This window comes from Pteropus medius, unplaced genomic scaffold (genome assembly GCF_902729225.1).
Source record: "Pteropus medius unplaced genomic scaffold, Ma_sr-lr_union100, whole genome shotgun sequence".
In the NCBI taxonomy this organism is placed as follows: domain Eukaryota; kingdom Metazoa; phylum Chordata; class Mammalia; order Chiroptera; family Pteropodidae; genus Pteropus; species Pteropus medius.
This window is the reverse complement of record NW_024342467.1, coordinates 2631358-2658303: the sequence shown is the minus strand read 5'-3', so window position 1 is coordinate 2658303 and position 26946 is coordinate 2631358. Positions and strand designations below refer to the sequence as shown.

The following is a 26946-nucleotide window of genomic DNA, read 5'->3' as shown; positions in this document are numbered from 1 at the left end:
TGACCAGAGTCAAAATTCATGTCCTTTCTTTCAGTTTGACCTCTCATTTAAGAGACATTTAAAAATATATCTATTTTCTCTTTTCTAATTATAAAGAGAGCTTAAAATCTTTTGAATTTTCATCTTAAGGCCATTTTCCGAACACCAGACAGATGATAAGGAAACCTGGTTTTTCTGCTTGGCCTAGTATTCCTATGCACGTTATTTTATTTGCCTAAAAAATACCTGTTTAATGACTCTTCTGTTTTATTTCCAACAACATGGCACATTAGAATAACTGAAAAATCAACCTTTACAAAACACCTAGACATGCAGACTACGATATTGTTTCAAATGCTTTTAAGAGTAGAACTGATGTCTTGAAATTAAATGATTCCTCAAAACAAACCAGGAAAGTTGAACTAATGCTCTCTGTGGTCATCCTTGGGTAGTGATGGTACAGGAGGAGGGTTACACTTTATGGAGACTTAAAGGAAGTGAAGTCTAAGGTTCATGACATGAAACTTTTATCTAGAAAGAGTGCAAGCAGGAATACTGTATTACTTCATCATCTATAGGTAACTTGAATTTCTCTGCTTGTTGATACTATAACCCTTTGGGAAATTTAATTTATCTATAGATAAATAGATAATTATTTATAGATAAATAGATAATTATTTATCTATAGATAAATAATTTATTAATTTATCTATAGACAGTCAGAAAAGCAGGTCAGCCTCAGCCTTAGGTGTGGGCTAAAACAAACCTCTCCTAAGAATTCCAGCTATGGGCCTGTATTCGCACTAGTTTGTTTCAAATTTATGGTACTTTCATGAATCCAAAGACCACTGAGAAATTAATATAAGAAATGGTGTCAGGCCAATAGTACTACCGGGGTGCCTGACATAGCAAAAACAAAAGTTCCAAAGAAGGGAATCCCTTAACCTATGCCACAGGATTTCCCCAAATAAACTGTGCCATTCAATATTGCAAACTACACAAGGAAAAATAATCCACTGTAAACAGGATTTAAAATGCCCAACAAAGTGAAAGATTAGACTCAAGGTTGGGAATATTAGAAATAGCAGATAGAGACCATAAAATATATATGTTAAAACTTAATAAAGATGTAAAAGAAAAAGGTAAAACATTAAATATAATATTACAATGAAAAGGAACAGATTAAGAAAACAGAAGTTCTACAACTAAAAAATACTTTTACTGGAAATAAACTAATACAGTAATAGGTAGATTAGACAGATTGCGCTAAATAGTTATTAGTAAAATGAAGACAAATGTAAGGAAATGAATTATCTAAAATGCAACACTGAAAGGAGAAATTGAAAATAAAAGCAAAGATAACAATGTTGCAGAATTAAATCAGAAGATTCAGAGTGAGAAAACCAAGAGAAAATATGAATTTTCTAAAACTGATAAAAGACAAGCATGTATAGAATCAAGAAAAACAGTTTCCAGGCAGAATAATGATATATTCAATTTAGATACAATGCAGTGAGCTGAAATCTCAAATTAACAGTGAAATTACCAATAGCTACAAAAAAGCAAAATAGCAAAAGTGATGTATTAAGAGTACTGAGAGGAAAAGAACTGTCAACTTAGAATTATTTATTCAGCTACCAATCATTATAAACGATGGGCAAAAGTAAGACAAAGTGGAAGAGTTTACCTCTACTAAAACCTCACTGAAAGAACTGCTAAATAATAATGTTTAGGAAGAAAGAAATTAAACCTAGAAAGAGAAGAATTCAAGATGTGCAAAGAATTTGGTAGACACCTCGGTAATCTGTATAACTATAGATGTGTATGAAGCAATACTAATAATTTTCATCACTAGAATACTGTACAGTTCATGAACAGCATTAATATATGACAAGAGGAAATGATAAGGAGTATATTGTTTGGGGAAGAGTAGAGATACTGAAGACTTTTATATTATTAAGTCATGCATGTTAAAACTTTAAGAATAATTACTAAGTTAATTATTAATATACAATTATATAACCATATAAGATAATATAATAAATCCATTATTAATAATGAAATTATAGATGTTTTTCCAAACCAACAAAAGAAATAAAAGGGACTAAATAAAATTCAATCAATTCAATAAGAGGTTTCAAATAAGGGGAAAAAAAACTAAAGAACTAATTTTTTTAATTTACAGATAATCTAATTAATACTAAACAAAGAAGACTAGAAATCTAGAAATATGGCTTTTACATGTCAGAGTCAAAGGTTATTACAGAAAATCATTTTATTTTCATTATTACCATATATATAAAACCAATCAGCTGTATTATAAGTGTTTGAAGTGATCGAAGATTGCGGATTACTCAATCCAAACTTTCACCACTATGGCCGTGCCACCCAGAGCAAGCCCGATCCCATCTGATTTTGGAAGCTAAGCAGGATCAAGCCTGGTTAGTACTTGGATGGGAGACCATGTAGGAAGACCAGGTTCTGTAAACATTAAAAAATAAAAAAAATAAAGGATTGTAAACTAACAAGATCCCTGCAATCAACCAAGGGTTGCCTGGCCTAAATAATTAAAAAAAAAAAAAACTTTCACCACTGCTGGCAAATACATAAACTCATTAACAGACCACACATCGTATTTCCCAGGCAATAATGCAATCTTTATATACAAAGTACTGATGAAAATTTTCTCAAGAAAATAACGAGATCGACTTGTTATATATGTGTACAATGTCAAAACTATTTCAAAGATTAAATGGTTGGATCAATTAAATGGCACTTGATAGAAAAATTTTCAAATAATCAAAAATGCTCAGAAGTTTCTTCACTAATTTTAGAATGAAAGATAATTTCCACAAACATAATGCTTAATAATAACACTCATATTGTTCAATGAAGTGAGAAAGTGAGTGTAAGTTTTTTAAATTGAAGGAGAGAAACATCTGAAGTTTATGAGTATTTCAAACCTATCTCCTTTTCCATCATTCTAGTTCTTCCCAATTTGCTAATGGGGAAGATAAATGACATTGGCATTATTACCTAGGAAAAGGTAATAATGACAAATAACTTATTACCTAGAGAAAATAATAAAATTCATTATGGATGTTGGTGTCTTGGACAAAGTCATAGATGGTATAATGATATTAAGTGATATGAAGCTAATAAGGATAAAACATCTTAAATAATAATCTTATGACACAAAAAGATATTAAAATGTAAAGTCTAATGAAATACAAACACCTACACTTAAGTCCCAAATGCCCACTCTAAAAGAAAAGGATGGTAATAATGATGAGGATGGTATGATGACAGTGACAATATTGATTGCATTTATTAAGGCACTTTGTTAATTGCTTGGTTGCTGCAAAGATTAAATACTTAATATGGGGAACAAACACTTGGAATCAGTGACTTAATGTTCTCCCAAGTGTTAGGTTTCTGAACATCATTCACAATCTGTTTGATGAAGGGCTGCAAATTTGGATATCTCACTTGATATTCTTTCATTAATTCAATAAATACTCATTGAACAGCTAGATTATTCAATAGATTAATACAATCAGATTGCATCACTGATTGAGAGGTCAAAGAAAGAATGTTTAAAAAAAACAGCTCCCTTTTTTCAGGAAGCTTATAATCTAATAGAAGCCTTGTATTTATAGCTTTGTTTACTGGGGGTTCAGAACTGACCCTTCCCAAAGCTAACATGGAAAGACTCCTACAAACATGCCAGTGTGGGGATCTTCAATTGAGTTCTGACAGCACACTACAACTCATGGTCCGTCCTTAATAAAGAAACTTTACCCTTATTCATTGGTGCATTATTTTCTGGAAAGCACACAGCCTCAAAATGCACTTTAGTAATCACCTGGATGCTTTAAGAAAATGCAAAAATCCCTGAATGTTTTCTGCTGAGATTGTGATTCCATAGTTCTGGAAATGGTGCAGGAATCTCTGTGTTTTTTATAAGCACCTTTGTGGTTATAGTTAGGAATTGATTTTACATAATAAAGCTCTTAAGAGACTTTATCCAAAACTTTGGGAGAGACAAGGATAGGGGCATGGAATGCCAGGTTTTCTGAGCCCCAAAGCTATGCAATTTAGGGGAGCATCATTATTTAAAAAAAAAAAAAAAATCCAAGTACAAAAATCACTAAGATCTCTGCCAGGGTCTCAGAGGGGCCTGTGCCTGTGAAGAGTCCCGAACCATAAGATCTCTAGGCTTCTCAATCAATCTGTCCCAAATTCTAACATAGGTTTTTGGCCTCTGTTAGAGGCAAAGAGAATCACTACATTAAGATAAAAAACAGAATTGCGGACATTCATTTCCTAAAAAGCCTTGTTTCCCACAGTTCCGGAGATAAGAATATGGAGAACGGAGCAATTGGGGAAAGTTACCATATGTCCTTAGAAGTGAATAGAACTTTCAGTTCTAATATAGGTCTTATTTATACTCACTGAGCCCTACTTTTAGGTCCCTGAGCTGCAAATCTTTAGAAAGCCACTATACCGTGCTAGTAGTTAAGCTAGGAAATTGGAGAGAAAGAACACCTAATGCTCGTAGATACTGTTTCATCTTACTTCTTACCTGTAACCCAAGATGGAAAGAAGCCATAGATGCTAGTAAAGGACTTTCCATTAATGAAAGAAATATGGTGGATAAAATGTCACAAAACCTGACACTGTCAAGTGACTGTAGTATGTGTGCTTTTTGTAACCCTTAAGCACTGATTGCATCGAGTCTGTTATGGATAAATGATAGCACCAGAAGGCATTTTGAAACGAGCACTCAGGGATGTGCACTGGTGAATGAATAGCGTTTTTTCAGAGGCATACTCTTGCAATCTAAGTGTAAAAGAAATGGTTTGTGGCTGCCTTTTCCCTGCCTTGCTGATGATTGCTCAATAGGGAGTAGCTACTCTCACCATGTTAACAGAGGAGTACAAACTATACTGTGGAACTCATTAATATTTATTCCTTCTAAAAGCAATGGGCAATAAAAAGGGAAATAAGCCAGGGAAAATAGCAATGGAAAAAAGAAGCCATGACAATGGATCCATCTTGGAAAGTTTCCACCATTTATTGCACACAAAAATACCCTCAAAATATAAGGATCCATATTATCAGAACCCAGACTAATTAATTTATGGAAAAAAAATTGTATATTGAATACAATTTGAGAATTCAAAATAGCCATCATATTCTTATAATTATATGCTTTTGATATACCTTTTTAGAATTTCTCATTTTTGATATTCAACAAATCTACACAGTGACAGGGTATGTGCTGTATCTGTCTATAGACAAGAACTTTCTCTAAGCTAAGGCTCACCTATTTGTTGCAAAAGAGACCAGCGACATCTCTGTTCCTTTTTTCTTGCTACTCCTCTCTTTTCTGCCTTGAAATGCTTCAAACATTGTCCCAACTATTCAAATATCTCCTCCTATTTCAAATAATCTCTTTCACACTGTAAGACCTCAGTAATCTTTCTTCATCCAAAGCCTGTAAACTTCTTATACTATATTACACAATTTACCATTTGATTATGTACACTTCTGTTCTTTTACAGTTGCCTCATGAATATGCATGACAACTCCCCGTGAATTTAAGCTTCCGAGGAGAGCATGGCATTTTCTTCCCCTCCTGAGCTTTAGTATTATCCATCATTCTTACCATAGGTCTCGGTACATTTGTTAATTGTATCATTTAGGAATATCTTTAAGAAAGACCCAAAAAGCCCTTCAGTTAGAGGATATTCACTTCCTAGACATCTAATTTATAATGTCTCATTTTGGACTAACCTGTATGTTTCACTAGCTTCATTCTTTTCCTCCTTTGCTTCTCTTTCCTCTGCAAAGGCTTAATAAGATAACATGTGGAACATTCTAGCATTAAGCCTTGCACTTATTAAATGCCAAACAAATAGCAATTGCTTTTGTTTATGTTTACTTTTCTGGTTAAATTGATTTAAAAGTGGGAGGAATTTTTTAAATAATAGTTTTACTCTAAACTTTTTGCATGTAGGAAATGCATAATTGTACACTGGCCTTGCTAGTTTATAAACATAACAGAAGATATATAATTTATGGAGTCTATAATATGTCCTGAAATCCTGACATGTACTTACATTATATATGAAATTACTTCTTTCTTGGAAAAAGTAGACTTTCTTTGTATTATTCCAAAATAAAAAGAAATATAACTAATTTTACTTCTGTAGTTATGGGAGACAGACAGAACAATTATAGCCTCCCTTACTTCATGATGCTGAATCCTTGAGAAGTTTAAGCAGCACTCTATTGCCAAAGCATTCTATTGCCAAAGTACTCTATTGCCAAGAAAGAAATGCTTGCTATAGCCCTCGGATTGTTTGGTTGTTCTGCAAATAACACTTTCACATTTGCTCAACCTGAAAATGCCACACTGGTTCATCTGCCCCCTTACATTACGCTGGACATCTAAAACACTCATTGATTAGGTAGCATCATGCCTGGGAGACCTTAACTCTTTTTGTCAAAATAATATTAATTATAATAAGATTATATTATTACATATTAATAGTATTAATATTAATGAATAGATGAATAGATGCAGAAAAAAAGAATCTTTTAGAATAGAGTCTTATTGTTTTAAAGATTCTCAGCTTGGTCTGGTTAGAAAGTCATGAATCAATTAAGTTTCTACTCCATTAGGAATTTCCAGAAGTACTTTGAAAATAAAAAGTCATTTTTCTTTTTTTACTAAGAAAGCTGTCAATCCATTTCTCACTGTTTTCCAAAATTCCATAGCAAGAGGATAAGCAAAGAAACTAACATATCGTGATAGATAATTTTTCTCATTAATACATGACTAAATGGATAATTAGAGAATAATTTTCCCAGACATATTGAGACAAGTGACAGAGGACAGACTCGAAGCCAATTTTTTTACTCCAAAGTCTAAACTCTATTCGGCCATACTCCCATGCTCTGCGAATTTGCTTCAGAGCAAATAACTGAGCACAGTAGCCGTCCGCAGCTTTATTAACATCACTAAACGTAAGCGCATTAGGTCAAATTATCTGACGATATCTCTGCTGCAATATAAATAAAAGTGCCATAGACATCTCCCTCAGGTAACAGAAAATAGAAAGAAACCAAGCATAATTTTAGCCCTTTTTAGAATTCAACTCATTTAAGTTCATTCCCTGAGATGGTTCTTAAGGTCAATGTGGAGTCTTCTCCATAGTTATTTGAATCAGTATTATATTGAATCATACAAAATTGCTATTTTTGTAAGCCAAGAGCTGTTGATAAGTGGCAGTTTCACATGGTTTAACTGAATAGGGCCATGACTGTAGTGTATCAAGTCACCTAGTGTGAACTATTCTCAGTCCTGGACTTTTCACTGTCAGGATCAAGCCTGCAGCTACTGCCTATGAATTGTAGTCACTGTTTCCATGTGAACAATCAATATGCATGTGTGCTGTACGTGGTATGCTTTAGAGAGGGTTATGATCGTCTTCCATAAAAATATGTAGATTTCCCCATAGTAGATACATTTTATGGGGAGATAACTCATATTGATGGCTTGAGAGTGACTTGAATTCATCAAGCAGTTTTTATTCTACATGCAGTTAGAAAAGAATTCTTCTGCATTGAATGTTGTGATTTTCAATACTTACCTATGTCTCACTTTGTTCTATGTAAATATATACCATAAAAGGAGATAAAGTGATTTTAAGTATGGATGGGCAAAGAATATGGAGCAAAGGAAAAATGCTAGTAGAAAGAGAATATCAAACTAATAATGAATGTAATAAAGATAATCTACAAAATATGTGCCATAGGATCTTGTGAATTTCTTGAAATAGGACCATAGGCTTTGTCTCTAAGCTTGTAATGGCCCGTGTAAAGAGGAACACTTCATTAATTATGAAATTCACAGTGCCCATTAAACAGGAAAACCAGTTATAAAGGAGAAGCACAACAATTTCTAGTTTTAGAGTTAGGGGAAAAAAATCACCAATAGGCCTTCATAAAGAGGTCACTATAATTGTATTGAATTACAACCTCATTTACATCTTTACAATAAATATCACAATGAATTGTATAAGGACGATTTTGCTTTAAGCAGTTTTCCTCAATGTAGGTCACTAGCATAAATGTGAAAATGTAACTCAGGAAAAGCAAATCAGTGGGGGTTAAAGTGATATGGTACAGATTTATAGGTTTCTGCTAAGCAAGATAATTCAGGGATAGAGTTCAAAAATCTCTAAATGAATGGATGTACAGCTATGCCCTCAGGCAGCCCTCCTCGGAGCTTTGATAGATATTGAGAGACAGAGAGTTCCCTCATATCCCCTGACACAAGGATCTGGAGTACTGCTATTTTGGTCTCTATTTAGGTGCCATTAAATGCAGAGACACATTTTCGAGCTCTCATCTAGGTGAAGATAAGATTAGCATCCCTGAAAGAAAATTGAAAGTCTTGACAAAGATGTAAACTTGAATTATCCCACTTCAAACAGGGGGGATGAGTCCAGGCCTAACTTGATATAGGACAAAGAAAAAGTTTAGGCACAGATAAAGGAAAAGCAAAGGTCCATACATCTATTTCATAGCTCATAACCCATAGCAAAAATCTGAAATAGATGCAAGAGAGACTCAACTGTAACAAAAATGCCATCTCTTAGAAGAATCAATTTAACTTTCTGGTATCTTCTTCAAATTAAATGACTTCAAAGTATAAATCTATGGAACTAAATGAGTTAACTTGGAGTAATAATTATAACAATAAGGAGCATTAGGAAGATGATGGACACTATATGTGAGACACTGTTCTGTTTTATATTTATTTGCTTATTAGACCCTCCCTACGAGCTTATGAACTATTATTATATAAAATTGAAGATCAGAGAAGTTAAATAATTTTACAAAGGCATATAATAAATATTATAACCAGGATTGTGAATCAGAAAGTCTAGCTCCTCAATCTGGGCTTTTAACCATTATGCTACGGAGTTAGGATTAGTAATTGTAGTTTGATACTGGGAAAAAGTTACCTCTATTCTAATTCTAAGTGGTATTGGTTTTAGAATATGTGCTTTTCTTTTAAATGGTAAGTACATAAGAGAGCCAGTGGTCTATTACGGTTATTCCTATTCAATGACAAAACTATACATGTATGATAATGCCAATGTTTACATTTTCTATAGAAGAAAGTCATTCATTCATCTATTTATTCAACCTTTTTTACTGAGTGCCTTCTATCTCTAGGCGCTGTGCTAAGTGCTGAAAATAGAAAAGTGAATAGCGCCGAGAAGATTTCTGCTGTTACAGAATTTATATTTTAATGGAAAGAGACAGACTATAAGCAAAGAAATGAAATAAAACAAACAACAAATTATCAGATAGCAATAAGTACTATGTAGAGAATTAAAATAGGGCAATATGAGAGAGAATGATGGGTAATGATGTTATTATTTGAATCACCAGGGTATTTGTTTGGCTTCCCAAATTTATGGAGCCTGAAATTCTTCTCTGAGGAGCAAACTCATATATTGATCTATTTGACATCTCCAATCATAACAGTCAGGTGTGCTTGTCTCCCTTTAACAAATGCTTGTAATGGCAGAATAAATAAAAGTTTTAGAGCAACATCAGAGTACATATATCTGAATAGTACAAGCTCCATAATCTGTTGAATAGATATGTTAAAATATATCCCTTAAAGTTACTTTGGGTTAAAAAAGTTAACAGAATAGGCAACACATAATAAATGCTCAGTAAATATTTATTGAACATTGGACTTAGTAATGGACTTAGTCATGACCCCCAAGGGTTGATGCATATGATTACCAACTAATTGTTACTATGGCAAATTTTCTTCCTCTGATAGCCAGAGAGATGAAAGTTCTAAGATATGCAAAATTTAAGATATGGCAAAATTTGTTACTCTGGCAAATTTTCTTCCTCTGATAGCCAGAGAGATGAAAGTTCTAAGATATGCATATTTAGAAATATATCACAAAACTCGGTAAGTAAATATTTTAAATAATCAGAAAAGCAAACATATTGTTCTGCTTCTAGCAGTAATTGAGTAATTGGAACCCTCTCAATAAGATTAAGTATAAAATTGGACAAAATATGCAAAGCGACTGTTTTTGAAGCATTAAACAGCAAGCAGCAGAAGACAGTGGTTACATTTGTGAGGCGATCACCTTGGTCTTCTACTCAGGGATCTTTCCTAACGCAGGGCTGGAAAAGTGAAGACAAACATAGCATCAGGGCTCTCTGAACTAAAGGCTTAGCAATCTAAGTTTTAGACAGCTGAAGTTATTGGAAATTTCAGAGCACAGAATAAAGAACTCTGCACTATGGAGAGAGGGATGGAGTCCAGGAGTCTGTGTGGAGATACACCATGAGCCCTTAGTCCAGGGATGGGCTGCATGTGTGCAGAGTAAGACTCTGTGAAGTCTAGCAGAGATCCTGTACTGCAAGGCTGTGCTGAAAGGTGATAGTATATAGGTAGTGCAGTGCTGGGAGATGTGAAAGTTCCAGATGTTAAAGACTAAAGAAGATTTGCTAAGCACTGTGGGCCCCAGAGCTTAGGAGTAAGAACTACACTGTCACAGCCAAGTTCAAATCTGAACCAGACAAGCCCTAATCCAAATGAAACCAGATTTGAGAAGATCGAAAGGACCTGCAAGCAATTTAACTGTTTGACAGAAAAAAACTTATAAAGATGATATAATCTGAACTCTCTGCAACATATTCACAAAGTTCAGTATACAATTAAAAGTATACTCCCCATGTAGTAGATTAAATAGACCTATTATCAAGAAAAAATCATTCGGTAGAAATATATCTTGAGAGGACCCAGATATTAGAATTTGTAGACAAAGACTATAAGAAACTATTATACATATGTTCAAAAATTTAAAGAAAAAGATTGTATTGGGGAGTGAACAGATAGCAGTATGAAGAGAACAGATAGCAGTATGTAAAAAATCAACGATAAAAAATTCACTTAGTGGGCTCGATAATTTGCGATTGCAAAAGAAAGGCTAAGTGATCTTGAAAACAGATCAATAGAAATTATTGGATTCGAGTAGAAAAAAAGGTTATTGATTTTGAAGACAGATCAATAGAAATGATCAGATCTGAAGAACAGAGAGAAATAAGATTGAGGGAGGGAAAGTGTAGAGAGACTAAGTGACTGGTGAAATAGCATCTAGGTGTCTATATATTAATGACATTACACAAAGAGAAGAAAGAGGATGATCTGACAGAAAACATATTTGAAGAAATAATAGCCAAAAATTTCTCAAATTTATTGAAAAAGAAACTATCAACTTTCATATTTAAAACAGCCAGGAAACCCTAAGCAGAGTAAATACAAGGACAAAAACAGCAAAAATACATTATACTCAAATGGCTGAACACTAAAGCTAAAGAGAAAAATTTTAAAGCAGTCTGAGGGAAAAAAACCCACAATATATTCATGTGAATAAAAATAACAAATGAAGTTTGAAGTCTCATCAGAGACAATGACGGCCATAAAACAATGAAACGATGTCTTTGCTGAAAATAATTGTTAGAGTTCTAAATCTAGCAAAAATACCCTTCCACTCTGATCAAGACAGACATCTTCAGAGAAATGAAATGAAAACTGAGATAATTCATTACCAAACAGTTAAAAGTAGACTGTGAAGATGTGATGCCTGAGCCATGTGCTCTTGGATAAGTTATTTAACTTCTCTGTGAACTTGTTTTCTTCCCTAGAAAATAAGGATAATAAAACTTTAAAAATTTTAAATGAGAGAATCCATGCACTTAGAACCATGTCAGGTGTATAGAAAGTCTCAATAAATCTTATCTAAAATGTAAAATAGGGCCCTTGTTTTAGAATAAATTTTCCTTTAACAAGAAGTATGCAATTCTACAGTAGTGCTTTGAGGGAAAAAAACGCTTCCACAATTATAGCTTAGACCTTAGAAATTAAGTAAATGCCATCAGGTTCCAGTTCTCTACCTTCTCCCAAAATAATATTCAAATTTCCTTTTGGAGGGTCTGTGGAGCCTCTGCCATTCCCTCAGTTCCAGAGAGCATTATCCAGTGGAATCAAAACCTACAATCTTTAGGAAAGACTAGCTTCTCTTCTCATATTTGTAGCTTTTTAGCTCTGTTTGCTTCCAGCTGGCCTAATAGCAGTCTTCACAAATGTACGTGGTCTCTCAACTGAAATGCAGCCCATTGGGAAACTTTCCCCTGACCTGAGAAAAGCTGAAGCCGTGAGGGTCCTCAGATGAATCTATCAAGAACAGAGACAGAAATCATCCTGATATAACAACGTGAGAACCAAGCAAAATGCATGTGAGACCAGATCCCTAGTTTTGAATTCACTTCTAAATATCCTCTCAAGGGTTCTTTTCAGGTTGTATGCCACCTGGTCTCTCATCAAGGTGACACCAGAGACTTAAAGCCCATCCCCCACCCTTGCCTACCATCATGCCTCCTTGCTTGGGTTGTAATGCTGACATTTTTTCTTCCCCACATTCAGTGATTCTTTGTGTCAGACTTAATGGGTTTTAAAATATGTAGTTATTCATGTAAACTTTGAATTATTTGCAAAATTAAAAGACATGTTCATTCTCTTTTTTTAAAAGTGATACTTGAAAGCTCTCAGAGATGCTTTGGGGTTAAACAGAAGGTCAACAGAGTGAAAGGAAAAGACCTCACTCCATGTACACTGTTGTAGGTTCTCTCGTTTTTACTGTGCTTGGCGGAGCGGGGTGGGGTGGGGGGGCGTGGATCTGAAATATATGAAAACAGGGAACTTAAAAATAATAATAAGAGCAATTAGAAGTAATTTTTTGCAAAAAAAATAGATTAAGAGTAATAGGTAATAAATATGATACTTAAAATACCATTAAAAATGAAAATATAAAATAGATAAGATTTTGAACGATTACAGTAGGCTAGAAGTCAACAAAGACAAATGTAAAAGACAAAAAGCTGAGATTAAAAAGTTAAAATCTGTGAGATAAAATGTTATGGGGGCTCATTAATAATTAATAAAAATTCAACTTAAAATGGATTAAAAACTCAAAGGTAAGACCTCAAACTTTTAAATTTCCAGAAGAAAACAGGGTGTAAGCTCTTTGACATTGGTCTTAGCAATGATTATTTTGGTTTGACACTAAAAGCAAAGACAATAAAAGCAAAAATAAACAAATGGGGCTACATCAAAATAAAAAGCTGCTCGGCAAAGAAAACCATCAACAAAATGAAAAAGCAGCCTATGAAGTGGGAGAAAATATTTGCAAACCACATATTCAATAAAGAGTGACTATCCAGACTATACAAGCCAACCTTTCTTAGGGATCTTTCCCAGTCAGCCCCCTTCTCCTTTCTCCCACATTTTTATCCTTGTTCTTTGACATGAAGTTGTATCAGCCCACAAAAGCGAGTCAAGGAGCACCAATATCAAACCTCCAGAAGAATTTCCTAGTGAGGTTGAGATCTACAGTGTTAACTGTTTTTAGAATCTCTAGTATCATTCTTCTAAGCAGTTTTATTTAAAAGAATACAGTGTAAGCTTGGGAAAGTATTCAAATTCAGCTTATGCACTGCTGTAAGTAAAAATGTGAATTTAGGCTTAAAAAATGTCTAGGATGAGATAAATCACCAATAGAAAAAATAAAATAGCACTGAAGAAGTACTTCTTAATATTCTATAGCCAAAGACAATAGCAAGCAATTCGTCACCAGAGTGCGTGCAATTCTATGTGCTCATGACATTGTCTATGAGGTAAGCATTTAACAGTGCTATGGCATCCTGTGGTTCGGCTCCAATATAGCATAGCTGTGTTTCTCAAAGGGTAGTCAGAACATTCCTTGCATCAGAATCAGCTGCAGTGCTTGTTAAAAATTCATATTCCTAGGTAATTCCTAGGTTTTAATTCAGATGTAATGAATCAGAATTTCTGGACATGGTACCCAGGAGTCTTCTTCCTTAAAACAATCCTTCTCTTCACTCCCACCCCTACCCCCAGTAAGTGTCGGTACAAGGAGGAGGGGTTGGTGGGGACATTTCTGTCAGTTGGAATGTTGAGTAGAGCACAGATCCTTGATCTTCTGAAAGGCAGTGAGAAAACAGACTGATAGTCTAAATGGTCAAGAACATGGAGAAACAATACAATGACAACCAAAGGCTAGAGATCAGTGGCTTTAAAGTTATTCTTGATTATTCTCTCTTTCACTCCCACGACCAGTTCCTCGGGAAATTCTTTTGGCTCTTCCTCCAATATTTATCTGACTACTTCACCTCCACTATCACCCCCCTGGTCTGAACCAGTATCTCTTGCTTTTGTTATTGAATATCCCTATGTTTCCTATGCCCCCACAATCTATTCTCCACACAACAGCAGAGAAGTCATTTAAAATCTTAAGTCAGGTTATGTCACTCTGCTTAAAGCCCAGCATGATTTTGTGCTGCAGGTCACTCCAAGCCAGTCTCTGTGTTCTTCCCCTTGTACCCTTGACCCAGATCTTCTGCCTCTTATTCCTTTCAGTCCAGTCACTAGGGCCTTCTTTGCAGTTTCTAGAACACATCTTCTGCCTGGAATATGTTTCCTCCAGACATGTGCGTGACTAACGCCAACCCCGTCTAACAGCTTGTCTCAAATAGTTCTTTCTTGAAGAGGATAGATGTCACCACCCTGTTCAAAACTGCAACCCACCTCTCCCACGCATGCTCCAGACTCTCCCTCCATTCTTCTTTTTCTTTTTCCTAGCACTTATTCCATACTATGACATTTAGTGGCTTATGAAGCTTCTTGTTAATTTTCTGGTTCCTCACTCAATGAGAAGGTCAGCTGCAAGAAAGCAGGCATCTTTATGTGTTTTATTCTCTACTAAATCCTAAGAACCTCATGTGTACCAGTGTGTGTCTGGTATGAAGTAGGCACTCAAACATTTGTAGAGTGAATTAATTAAGTAAATATTGACAAAATAGACAAGATCCTGACAAAGCATAAGGGGAAATTTAGGAATAATTACAAAGGATTTAATAGAGAGAATTTACTAGAATAAGAATTGGATCCAAGATAGGTAAAAATAATTTGGTGAGCCAGAAAATCTGAGTGGCCCTGGAACCAAGAAATTTATTATGACATTTTTTTTTTTTTTTTGCAGATAATAAGTAGTTCTGAGGTTATAGTTCAAGGCTAACCACAAATCATGCTTTTGGCCTTTGCCTCAGAGTTCCAGGTTGTATTTTATTTTTTAATTCTAAGACATTAGAAGGAGAAGCTATGAAATTTCAAGGTTTTTGGCAAGTTCATGTTTATGCAATGATCAGGAAATAAGACTCTACACTTAGAAATCTATAAATAGATATTTTGAGAAAAGAATGGAAATTTTCAGAAAAAAAAAATCCCACACTGGAGATATATACCTCTTTTGCTTCTAAATACACTGTGGTCAGATAGTAATAGTGGCAGAAATCTGCTATAGAGAAATTTGAGTGACCGCAAGCTTAGCGTAGATTTATTTTTCCAAAAGAACAGGGAAAAGTTGATGAAATATGTCAGTGAATATAGTCACACACAGGCCTACACTTAAGTCATTATTCACAAATTATTTCTTTCTTCAATATTCTATCAAGCTTGATATTATGGACTGAATTGTGTTCCCTCCAAAATCATATGTTGAAGCCCTAACCCTCAAGTGACTTGTTTTGGAGATAGGGACTTTAAAGAAGTAATTGAGGTTAAATGAAGTCATACGGGTGGGGGTCCTAGTTCAATATGACTACCTTCTGTATAAGAAGAGAAAGGGACACTAGGGATACACACAAACAGAGAAAAGGCCATGTAAGGACACGGTGAGAAGGTGGCCAGAATGACCCCAAAGAAACCAACCCTCTTGGCACCTTGATCTTGGACTTACAGCCTCAAGAACTGTGAGAAAATATATTTCTGTTGTTCAAGCCACCTGGTCTGTGGTATTTGATGATGGCAGCCCTGGCAAACTAATACACTTGGTTATCAGAATGTATTTGGAGTAAGGTTCTCCATCATTATATTGTGAAAAACATACGGGTACCAAACTGATTCTTTTAATTTATAATATCTATTAATACTATTTGTGTAGTTAGGGACATTGTAAATAAGAATTTTAGTCAATAATGGTGTGTTGCTGAAAGGTTTCAGTGTGTTTTACATAGACTATTCTACAACATGTCCTGTTTTTTTTTTTGTTTTTTGTTTTTTTTTTGTTTTGTTTTTTTAAAGGGGGGAAAAGCAACTCCAGATTTGCAATGTTGCAACAGATGGTTCATCCCTGTAGTAGGAGAGTGATGTCTTCATCAAGCTGTTGACAGAGTTTGTGAAATTTAAATCCTAACAATGACTGGCATTGCTACAAAGATGTATATTTTGAAATCCCACATATTTTTAAATGTTCCTGTCTTACATGAACCAGTGTCAACAAGAGAAATTACCTGACATGTTTTTTCCTATAATAACTTTAAAGGATACCACAGTTCTATTTTATTTGAGTAAAGACGTGGGGATAGTTGTTTTCAAGGCAATATGGTGTTGGGAGCATAGGTGTATGGACCTCTGTCTATAATTCCCTAAATGACCAATGGCATGTACAAAATGGAAGCCTGCATCAGTTCTGGAAACAAAGAGAAAGCCCTCCACAGGCCAAATGCTTAGAAGGGTTTCTATTTGCAAAAACAATATGGAGATTGGAATGAAGCAAAGGAACAGTCCCTGTGAGATCGAGTAGAATTTCTGAGAGAAGTAGGAAGAGGTCCTGGCAAGACTCTCTCTGGCACCCAAACTCAGCAGAGTGAAAGCTGATGACAAGTCCCATCACTGGGTACCCTCCTGAGTCTGCTAACAGGCAGTGTTCAGGCAGCAGACTAGCTGCACTGTGGACCAAGTTCTTTAGAGAGAGGAGAAGGCTCTCTTGGATGTTTATTTGTGTCATTTATAACATGGTCACTGTTCACGTTCTAGTTCCTTCCCCACCATCAGTCTCCTCAATACCCGTAATTGGAAGTTAAAATTAGAGTATATGATGGAGGAGAAAAGAAAGGAGAATATTCTCTTCTAGATTTAATCTGTACCTAAGTGTCCTTAATTGGAATATTTGAGAAAAACCTCATCTGAATTTGTCGAATTCATCCAGTATAACTTCCAATTGACTATAAACCAAAATAGAGCAAGCCTAGGCCTCCTATAACCCCAAAAGAATAAAAAGAAAAAATCAAGAAGCCTATGTAAAAATACAACAATGCCAAACATGGAGAAGGCTCAAACAGCTTAGCTCTGAAATAGTCTAATGTAAGAAAAGAATATTAAGAAATGGTTTGTGACCTCAGTCAAATGATTTGATTTGTGACTGCAATAGAATGCAAAAAGTTATCCAAGCACAAAGGAAGGAGGCAAGCTCTGAGCAAGCAGAGTAGCCTGGGGATGTTAGTTCCGGCCATCAATTCATGAACTACATAGAGACAGTGATGCGTCTGTTGGATACTGAAGACATTAATTATGATGTAGAAAATAAACTCAAGGGCTATGCATGTATTCTTCCCAAATAAACTCTCTAATATCTTGAGTTAAAAGAAAGAAAGATTAATCAAAAACAATAGCTCAATAATGAGTTAATCATAGCCAGAAGGGATTGGCAGTGAGTTTTAAAGCATATTAAATACTGAGAAATAATTCTCAGTCATTGTTTTAAATACGGTTACAAAATTGATTAAAGAACAAGTGTATTATCTAAAACAATACCCTATATTATTAAAAAGAACATGATAGGTTTTATGTCCTCATTAAATATAACAGCCCGAGAAAGACAAAAGAAATTTCTGTGAATAAATTTGAGTACAAGAACACCTACACAAAGCTTCAAGCAATTATTGATACATGTAGAATTTAATTTATTTTCATAATAAAGGCTTTCTTTTTTGGTTGACATCAATTCTTGGGTGAATTTATAGTGTCTATAGCTGACATGTAAAGGGGTGTTGTGTAAACCATCAAATAGAACCTTCTTGGAACTGAAACTGCTTTGGTTAAATAGATCCTGAATGTTACCACGCACTTGTGATAATTAAGGGAAAACAAACAAAAAGATCACCACTGCCATTGCCATTTGTCCCACAGCACCCTTTGTCATCTAGATGCTATATGCCACACCATAGCAGGGCTTGGCACAGAATAAACATTTAATATTTAACTGACTTAACAGAATAATAAAAAAGAAAGCCATCTGTAACTGATTTTATTTTAGGTCTTCAGAATCTCTTTTGTTCTCAGGCACCCTCGTACTTAATAATAACATTTAGTCAGTTCCTATATAGAAAGTAAGATTTAAATCCAAGAGAATTTTCTTGTAATTGTGTTTTAGTAATCAAATAAGCTTGTTTGATGAAAAAAATACTATTTTAAGAAAAAGATAGATTTTCAGCTAAGACAGTGGAAAATGAATACAATATCAGGAGGTTCTGAGTGCCTAAAATGCTCAGCTGTTTTGCTAAGTGGAGGAATGAATTATTAAACTTATCGTATTTTTCTCAACCTTTGAACCGTAATATATCTCTTGCATGAGTACAGTAAAGGCGTATCATTTTACAAATAGGTCTGAACTAGAATGAGTGTGAGATCTTTGATTTAAACAATGTTGAAAATCCAAATATATTTTTCATGATAAAAAGTTAAAAATACACATGTGGTATATTTTTAAGGCACAAGAACAAAAATTAATTTAAGAAGTCAATATTAAATATGATGAGCATCTAAACTGTTTCATATTAAATACTGATGATTCATTTTCCAGATGAATGTCACGTGTAGTTCCTGCTGTCACCTGCTCCCCCCCCACCCCCAACACACAGATAACAATAACCAAACATGGTTTTAAAATTTATTATGTGTTCTGGTCAAGCCACCCTTTGTATTGTAGACTTCAGAGAGCTGGGGTAAGAAATGAGGGAAAAACATGGCTTCTACTAAATTCGTAGTATAGTGAGTGGATAAAAGCATGGTGTCTGAAGTCAAATCTCAGCTGCCACTAATTAGCTGTGTGACCTTAGGCAAGTTACTAAATCTCTCTGTGCTTCAGTTTCCTCATCTTTAAATTTGGGATTACAATTGTACTTATTTCATAAGATTGCTGTGAGGATTAAAAGAATTTGTTTAATAAATTCAATATAAATATTTACTATTTTTATCAGTATAAGTACAGAACCTCCCACTTTAATAGTAATTGGACAGCTAGTTCTTGATATTTGGTAGAATGAAAATTTAATTTTCATTCTCAACTAGAACACAAAAGTCAGAATAATTTTTACTAATAGGCCAGCAGGGTTGATGTTGAATTATCTTGATAGCCTCATTATCTTATTATGTTAATATGACACATATTATATTAGAACCCCATTAATTATGTTTTAATTCATTCTTACCTATATCAAATGTATTTGCATATACATGTGTATCTGTGTGTCTATACAGACATTACATATTATTGAAACCCCCTTATATATCCTTCCAAGATCACATGGAGTAGTAGTTTGAAGTAGACCTGAAGATTATGGATCCAAACTGCCTAGAAGTGAATCCGAAATCTACAATTTCCTAGCTGAGTGACTTTGGGAAAGTTACTTAACCAATCCATACTTAGTTTTTCCATTTAAGGATAATTATCCCTTCTCCCCCAATGGGGATAATTGAATACCTACTCAATGGGGTTTTGTGAGAATTAAATGAATTAATATGTGTTAAGTACTTAGAATACCATAACATTGCCTGGTACATAGTAAACACCAATAAGCATGTGTTAGTAAATAAATCACATCCCACTCCATCCATAAGTAGAATTCCTGGTTCTAAATTTTAGATTTAACATTTCTTGCTTTTGTTTATATATTTGGCTTGTCCTTGCTCTTCAGCCAGAGACAACCAGGAACAAATCTGTAATTGAACAAGTTGGGTTTATGTCTCTTCGTAGGAAGGAGGGATGCACAGCATGGGCATTCATGGGCATCTCAGTAACAGTGTCAGAAGAAATTATTGTAGGACTTGGGTTTGGTTGCGATTTTTTTTTTTTAGGAGGGTTCTAATACCTGCGCTTTGCCCTGGGTTAAATGGTAGAAGGAAGCAAGGATAATTCTATGACCAGGTGCCTTAATAAACCTTATTTAGAAGGAAGAAAGATTAGAGGGAGACTAGAGCTATAATTGGTGAAGAAGCAGAACTTGCCTTATCAGGAAGAGGGGAATACTTGATAATTTGGGTGGCTCTCACAGTTACCTTGTTTTTTCTTAGACAAATTATGAAGTAGTCTCTTTTTTTGGGGTCTCACTCCATCATAGCACAGAATGGCCTTGTCATTCTATGCTCTATGAAATGGTTGATGTCCAACAGGAGAATGCCACGGCATAGCTCTGAGGGCAGGCCAGCTACTAAGCACAACAAGGTCTAGCTGAAAGGACCAGAGCAGTTCCCAGGCAGTCATGGCTGCTCTCCACTTTCCCAGATTTACTAATTTATCCCAAAACATGATGATTTGCTTGATTTTTTAAAACTTTATGTGAATGGTATACTTTACTATATATTCTCTTACTTCTTTCACTCTTTGATATATTCATGGGCTTCACCATATTGATAATTGTGCTATAGTTCATTTATTTCTACCTCTGTACAGTGTTACATAGTGTTGACATCTGTAGTTTAATACCCATTCCATTTTTGCTGGACACAAATTATTTCTAAATATTTGCAATTATAAACAATATTTCAATGACAATTCCTATAAATATTTCCTGAGGTAAATGTTTGATGCTTTTACCAGAGTATAAACATCTTCAACAGGAGTATGCACATCTTCAACCATACTAAATTATTTTAATTTTTTTTTCCAAAATAGTCAAAATAACTTAGATTTCCACCAGCAGTGTTTAACTGTTCTGGCTGTGTTACATCTTCCCTGGCACTTGGTATGGTCAAACTTTAAATTTTTTGGCAAAGTAGTGGATTTAAAATGTTATTTTAGATTTTATTTTTTTTATTCAATCTGATTATTTCTGGCTTTTAGTGGTTGAGGTTAGTCTTTTGCATTCATTTCATCTATCTTATTCTCTTTGTTCCATTTTTTTCTGTTTCTTTGTTTCTCCTTTTTCCCCTTCCTTTGAATTGCAATAGTTTTCTTATTACATTGTTTTCCTTGGTTAGTTATACATCCTTATTGCAGATAGATAGAGATATAGAGATAGAGATAGAGATTACCCTAAAATGTCCAAACCCAAATGAATATAGTCTATAATTAATATATTTACCTTCCTAAGGGGGTTAGACTATTTCACCTCTAATTATCCTTCACCAACATACATATTATATAGTCTTATATTTTAGTCTTATTTTGCTATTTGTAACTCTGTTAGTTTTCTATTGCTCTCATAACAAACTACCGCAAACTTAACACCTGTTTTATAGTTCTTATGTCAGAAATCTGGCTTGGGTCTCTCCTGGCTAAAGTCAAGGGTGTAGCAGAGCTACATTTCTTTCTGGAGGCTCTTGGGGCAGATCTGTTGCCTTGCTCATTCTGGTTGTTGGCAGAATCCATTTCCTTGAGGTTGGAGGACTGAGATCTCCATTTCCTTTCTAGTTGTTAGCTGGAGACTGTTTTCGGCTTCTAGAGGCCACCCGCATTCCTTGGCTCTCCTTACCCGCTTCTGCCAAAGCCAGCATTGACAAATCAAGTACTTCTCATGCTTTGATTCTCTCTTCCTTCTTCTTCTGTCTCATCTTCTTGACCCATCTAAGAAAGGTTCTCTGCTCTTGACACGTGTGATTAAATTGGGCTCACCTGGATAATCCAGACTAATTTCCCATTTTAAGATTTGAACTCTGAGTCATATCTGCAAAATCCTGCTTGCTATTAAGATAACATATTCACAAATTCCAAGGATTAAGTCCTGGAATCTTTCGGGGACCATTATTCTGCCTACTACACTCCTCTATTTAACCATTAGATTTACGCTATTATAGTCAATGTTTTCTTTTACTCACATTTAATATTTCCTTTGACCACAATTACACGTGGCATCTTAGACCCTGCTTCTGTGTTCACTTTCCTTTTTATGAGAAATAAATTCTTTAGAAATTTTCTTAATGATGGTCTATTATAATTAAACCCTCATTTTCTATCTGAAAATGATTAAACCCTCATTTCCTTCTGATAATTAAAGAATTCTGAATATGCAATTCTAGGTGCCCCACCAGCCCATTAAAACTGAATGTTCTGTGACTTGCGATCAGTAATGCCCAGGAAGAGGCCAACTTTAGGATTTTACTACCAAACCTGATTCATGCTGTGAATTTCGAGGATTTTCCTTTCTTGGGATTCCAACTCTATAATTAAAATATTTTATTTTACAAATAACATATAAACTCTGCTTCCAGGAAGAGAGAGGAGATGTAATTTCCCCTAATTCTCCTGCTTGAAAAAGAAAAATTCCTAGATATTATGATGGAGGAAACAAACTATGAGATGACTCCGAAAGTTAGGGAGAAGAAGGCAGACAAGATAGACGGTACCAATGTCAGTATTCTGGTTGTGATATTATAGTTTTTTAAGCTCTTACCATTGGGAGAAACTGGGTAAAGGATATATCGAAATTTTGTGAAATTACAATTTCATGTTAATCTACAATTACCTCAAAATGAAATGTTTAATTTTTAAAATAATACACTAGCTATTCTTAGGGGTTATAGAGTGGGTGTGTTTTCATAATACCTCATTGGCCACATTGATGTAAACAAAATTCTTAAGTTTGTTTTCTACACTGATTTTTTTTCTCATTTGTAATGCTCTCATTTTTTTGGTTTGTTAATTTTAGAAAAGTGCATACATTCCTTTGTGACTTCATGAAGCATGCAAAGTAAATTATAATTTTATAATTGAATATTTTTTACGTCATATGAGAACAATAAAATTTCTCTTTTATTTTTATGGGATCTACAATACGACTTTAAAAATCAAAGATTATTATTTATATATAGAAATGAAACTTGTACTGGATGAACAAATTTTTAAGTAGTAAAATTATATAAGAATAATGAGTAGGCCATTCTAGAAAATGCAAATCTCAATTTTTGAGAATATGGGATCAGCAGTAAACACTATATTATATAATACAGAACTATAGGAATGATATCCCACAAATTAAACTGTAACCCAGTAAGATCTGCAAGATCTGTCCTTTACTTCACTCATTGACTCACATTTATTCCAAATAACCCTTGGGCTATTGCAAAAATGTAATTGACTTATAGTTTTGAGGAGCTCAGCTAGTATCTGTGCTTTGCATTAATCAATATATATGTTGTTTACAAGAAAAACCTATAATGAAAATCACCAGAGGAATAGAATTATACACAAACATGTACTCTCTCCCTGTGTTTCTTTGATTAATGAAAGAACTTTATATATACTGTATAAAGACATCTATTAAACTGAGGTTATTTTTCAAGAATTATATTATCTCAGTATTAACTTGGTTAGTTTAGAAGCTGAGATCTTAAGAGTATTTTGCTTCAAGCAGTACTTCCTCGAGCCTTTATTCATCACATTTTTAATAACTCAAAAAGATTTTTGTGACTATTTTATTTGATTCAAAATACACCAAAAGCTTTATAATATAATATAAACTTTATAATGAAAATGGCCAGGAATTAGAAACACAATATTTTAACCTGTTTCCTTGATAAAACCTTGTTTCCCTCCTAAAGTTTTCAGCCTTATATATAAAATAAGGCTCTAATAGTCTTCACAATTGCATACCCAGTAAACTTCTGTTTATGGTACTCATGATTTCTGAAACAATATAGTAACACTAAGGTTTTTAGTTGATTAAAAGAAATAAATGAAGACTTTCCACATAATTATACACACAATTCTAATTGAAATGATGTCTGAAAGTTTACACAAGTAAATTACTTAAATTAATTTGCAGTTAAAGTTTTCTGTAACTGTAGACTTTTATTAGTCAAGGTTCTCCAGAGAAGCAGAACCAACAGGATAGATGGATAAATAGACGGATAGATGGATAGATGGATAGATGGTTGGATGGATGGATGGATGGATAGATGGATGGATAGATGATAGATAGATGATAGATAGATAGATAGATAGATAGATAGATAGATAGATAGATAGATAGATAGACAGATGATGTATAGAAGGAGATTTATGTGGAAATTGGCTCATGGTATTATGGGAGTTGGGCCACTGGTATAATTCCTGGTTTCCTGGACACCAGGAACTCTGATGTCCAAGGGCAGGAGAAAAATGGATACCTTAGCTCAAGAAAAGAGAATGCCCCCTTCCTCTACCTTTTTGTTCTATTTGGGCTCTCATTGGTTAGGATGATACCCTACCCATACTGGTGAGGGTGATCTTTCTTATTCAGTCTATAGATTCAAATGCTAATCTCTTCCAGAAATGCTCTCACACACACACCCAGAAACAATGTTTTACTAGCTATCTGGGCATCCATAGCCCAATGAAATTAAAACATAAAATTAACCATCACAAGATTCTTATGCCTGTAAAGATATTTAAAACAATTTATTTTATGTGAAATGTACATTATTAATGTCAAATTATGTTTTATTTTCAGAGAAGTGAAGCATTTATTTCTATATTTTCTGTCATTAGTATGCCAAGTACTTTTACTGTTGGAAAGCAATAAAATGAATCATTTTGGCTTTGGCTGATGTTATAGTCCACATTAGCAACAATTCTGATAAACAAAAATGCTCATGGTCCTTCATACTAAGCAAATTAGAGGCGCCCAGTCATCGATTTTTACTGCATTGTGTGTGGGAGGTAAGGAGGAGTGTAGGGAGATAAGCACTCCTAGGAGGAAAAAGGAAAAATGAAACTGTAGAATATTTTTTCAGAACCAAAAAATGGTAGGAGAAAGATGAGTTAATGTAATAGCCTTTAGGTAATGTGGGCGATTGTATGTTTGTACATGCAGGAAGTTGAGGAGTACACAAGACCTATAATTTTCCTTAGAGTTTAGACTACAAGTGTGTGCGTGTGTAATACTTTTATTTAAAATTTAGGATGATATTGCTTCAATAATTTCTCTATGAGATTCTAGGTACAATCCCATGCAATTGGAATTTGATAGTTCTTTACATAAAGAGAATGAGAATTATCTAAGACCTCTATTATTTCACTTTTTTATGCTACAGGCGTGAGCACTTCATATCATCAGGGGGAAACAGGAACGAGTTTTTATTAAAGGAAGTGTGTGTCCAAAACATTTACTTCTTAAAATTTTTATAATAAAAGTAACTATAGCTATGTATTATACAATATACAACTAAACGTGGTTTTTCTTCTGCTGTCTATATAGCTTGAAATACCTTTCTCATATAGTCATTTTTAACCAGAAATATGGACACATCTTGACATTAACTGTCAAATATATATGGTGTACAAAATAGCAAAACTGTAAGCATCAAAATGGAAAAGAAGAGAAGCAAGGGCTAGCAATATTTATCCATAGTTCATTGGTCAACGTAGGAACAGATGTGGGCAATTATAAATTAGTCTCCTTAGCAATTCTGAGATTTGGATCACATAATGCAGATAACATATTCAGTAAAAGTTCTGGAAAGTATCTGGTGAGTCATGCAGCTAGAGGTAGAGAGAGATGGCTCACTTGGTGCCATGAGCTCTTCATCATGTCTATCCATTCCTTCTCTGGGAACCAAAAGGGAAGAGAGACCGCTTCCCCAGAAGCCACTCAATGCAGATTTTTTCCATATATATTAAAGCTGTAGGCCTTGTCCTACTATGTTTAGTCCTCTAAAGTAGATTCCAGTTTCTTAGAATCTAACTGCAGAATGTTAGAGATGAAATTGACCTTAAGGATTATTTAACTACTTTAGGAAGTTAGACTCAGCATTATTAATTATATGGCTAATTAGCGGTAAAGCTGGTGATAAAACAATCTGCAAGACTTCTCGTCCAGTGCCTTTGACTACGCTATCCTGCTTCCCTTCACCCCGAATTTCTCCTTTTATTCTCAGGATGTAACTGAGAAGCATTGAAATACTGTGTTGGTGGCACTTCTTTAAGCATTATCTTTCTCTAAACATGCAGAAGAATCATATTGTTGAACATAACAATCTGTTTAATTCTTAAAGAATCTCTGTTTTTCTCCTAACAGCCTCAAAACCAGTGGATTTGAAATATTGCACTGGTCCTGTCCCTAATACTACACAGCTGTGCCACATTCCCTGTCCTACTGAATGTGAGGTTTCATCTTGGTCAGCTTGGGGACCTTGTACTTATGAAAACTGTAATGACCAGCAAAGCAAAAAAGGTATGTAATATTAACATGCCATGCTTAAAACTCCCATCAATTAAGTCAAAGGATGAATTATTTAAAAATGCTGCTCTGTGTTCCTTGTAATTATTCATCTGTGATATTTTCCAGAATGGCTAAAGATGATTGCAGAAGATGAATAAAACTACTCTGGTGATGATACCAGAAGATTAAAACTGAAGAAAGTAGGCAAATACTTGTTAATTTAGACAACAGATGAAGAACATTTCAGGCAATTTAGTACAGTGATTAAGATGAGCTGTGGTGTCAAACTTACCTGGATTGGAAAACCTACTCAGTCCAGTATTGTTTAGACAAGTTAATTATCTAAATGTCCTCGTATCCGTAAGAGGGATGTAATAACATCTGCCACCCAAGTTTTCTCTAAAGATTCAATAAACAATAAACATAAAGCACTTAATTTAATTTAATGTCTGACCCATAGCTAGTGCCCAATAAACATTACTTTGAAAGTAAAAACAAAAACAAAAACAAAGCTCTATTGTTTTTATGATGCAAATGATATATCTAAAAGGAGAAGAATAAAAGTAATGTTTTATT

General features: G+C 34.3%; 1 protein-coding gene across 6 annotated transcripts in view; it reads left to right on the top strand.

Moving 5' to 3' along the window:
- THSD7A (thrombospondin type 1 domain containing 7A) overlaps positions 1-26946 on the top strand; it is a 360172-nt gene that overhangs the window by 189543 nt on the left and 143683 nt on the right. For all 6 annotated transcript variants that reach the window (XM_039862397.1, XM_039862396.1, XM_039862399.1 and 3 more), the window contains one exon: positions 26227-26382. In XM_039862397.1, the coding sequence (XP_039718331.1) occupies positions 26227-26382 (156 nt within the window). The remainder of the gene's footprint in view (positions 1-26226; positions 26383-26946) is intronic.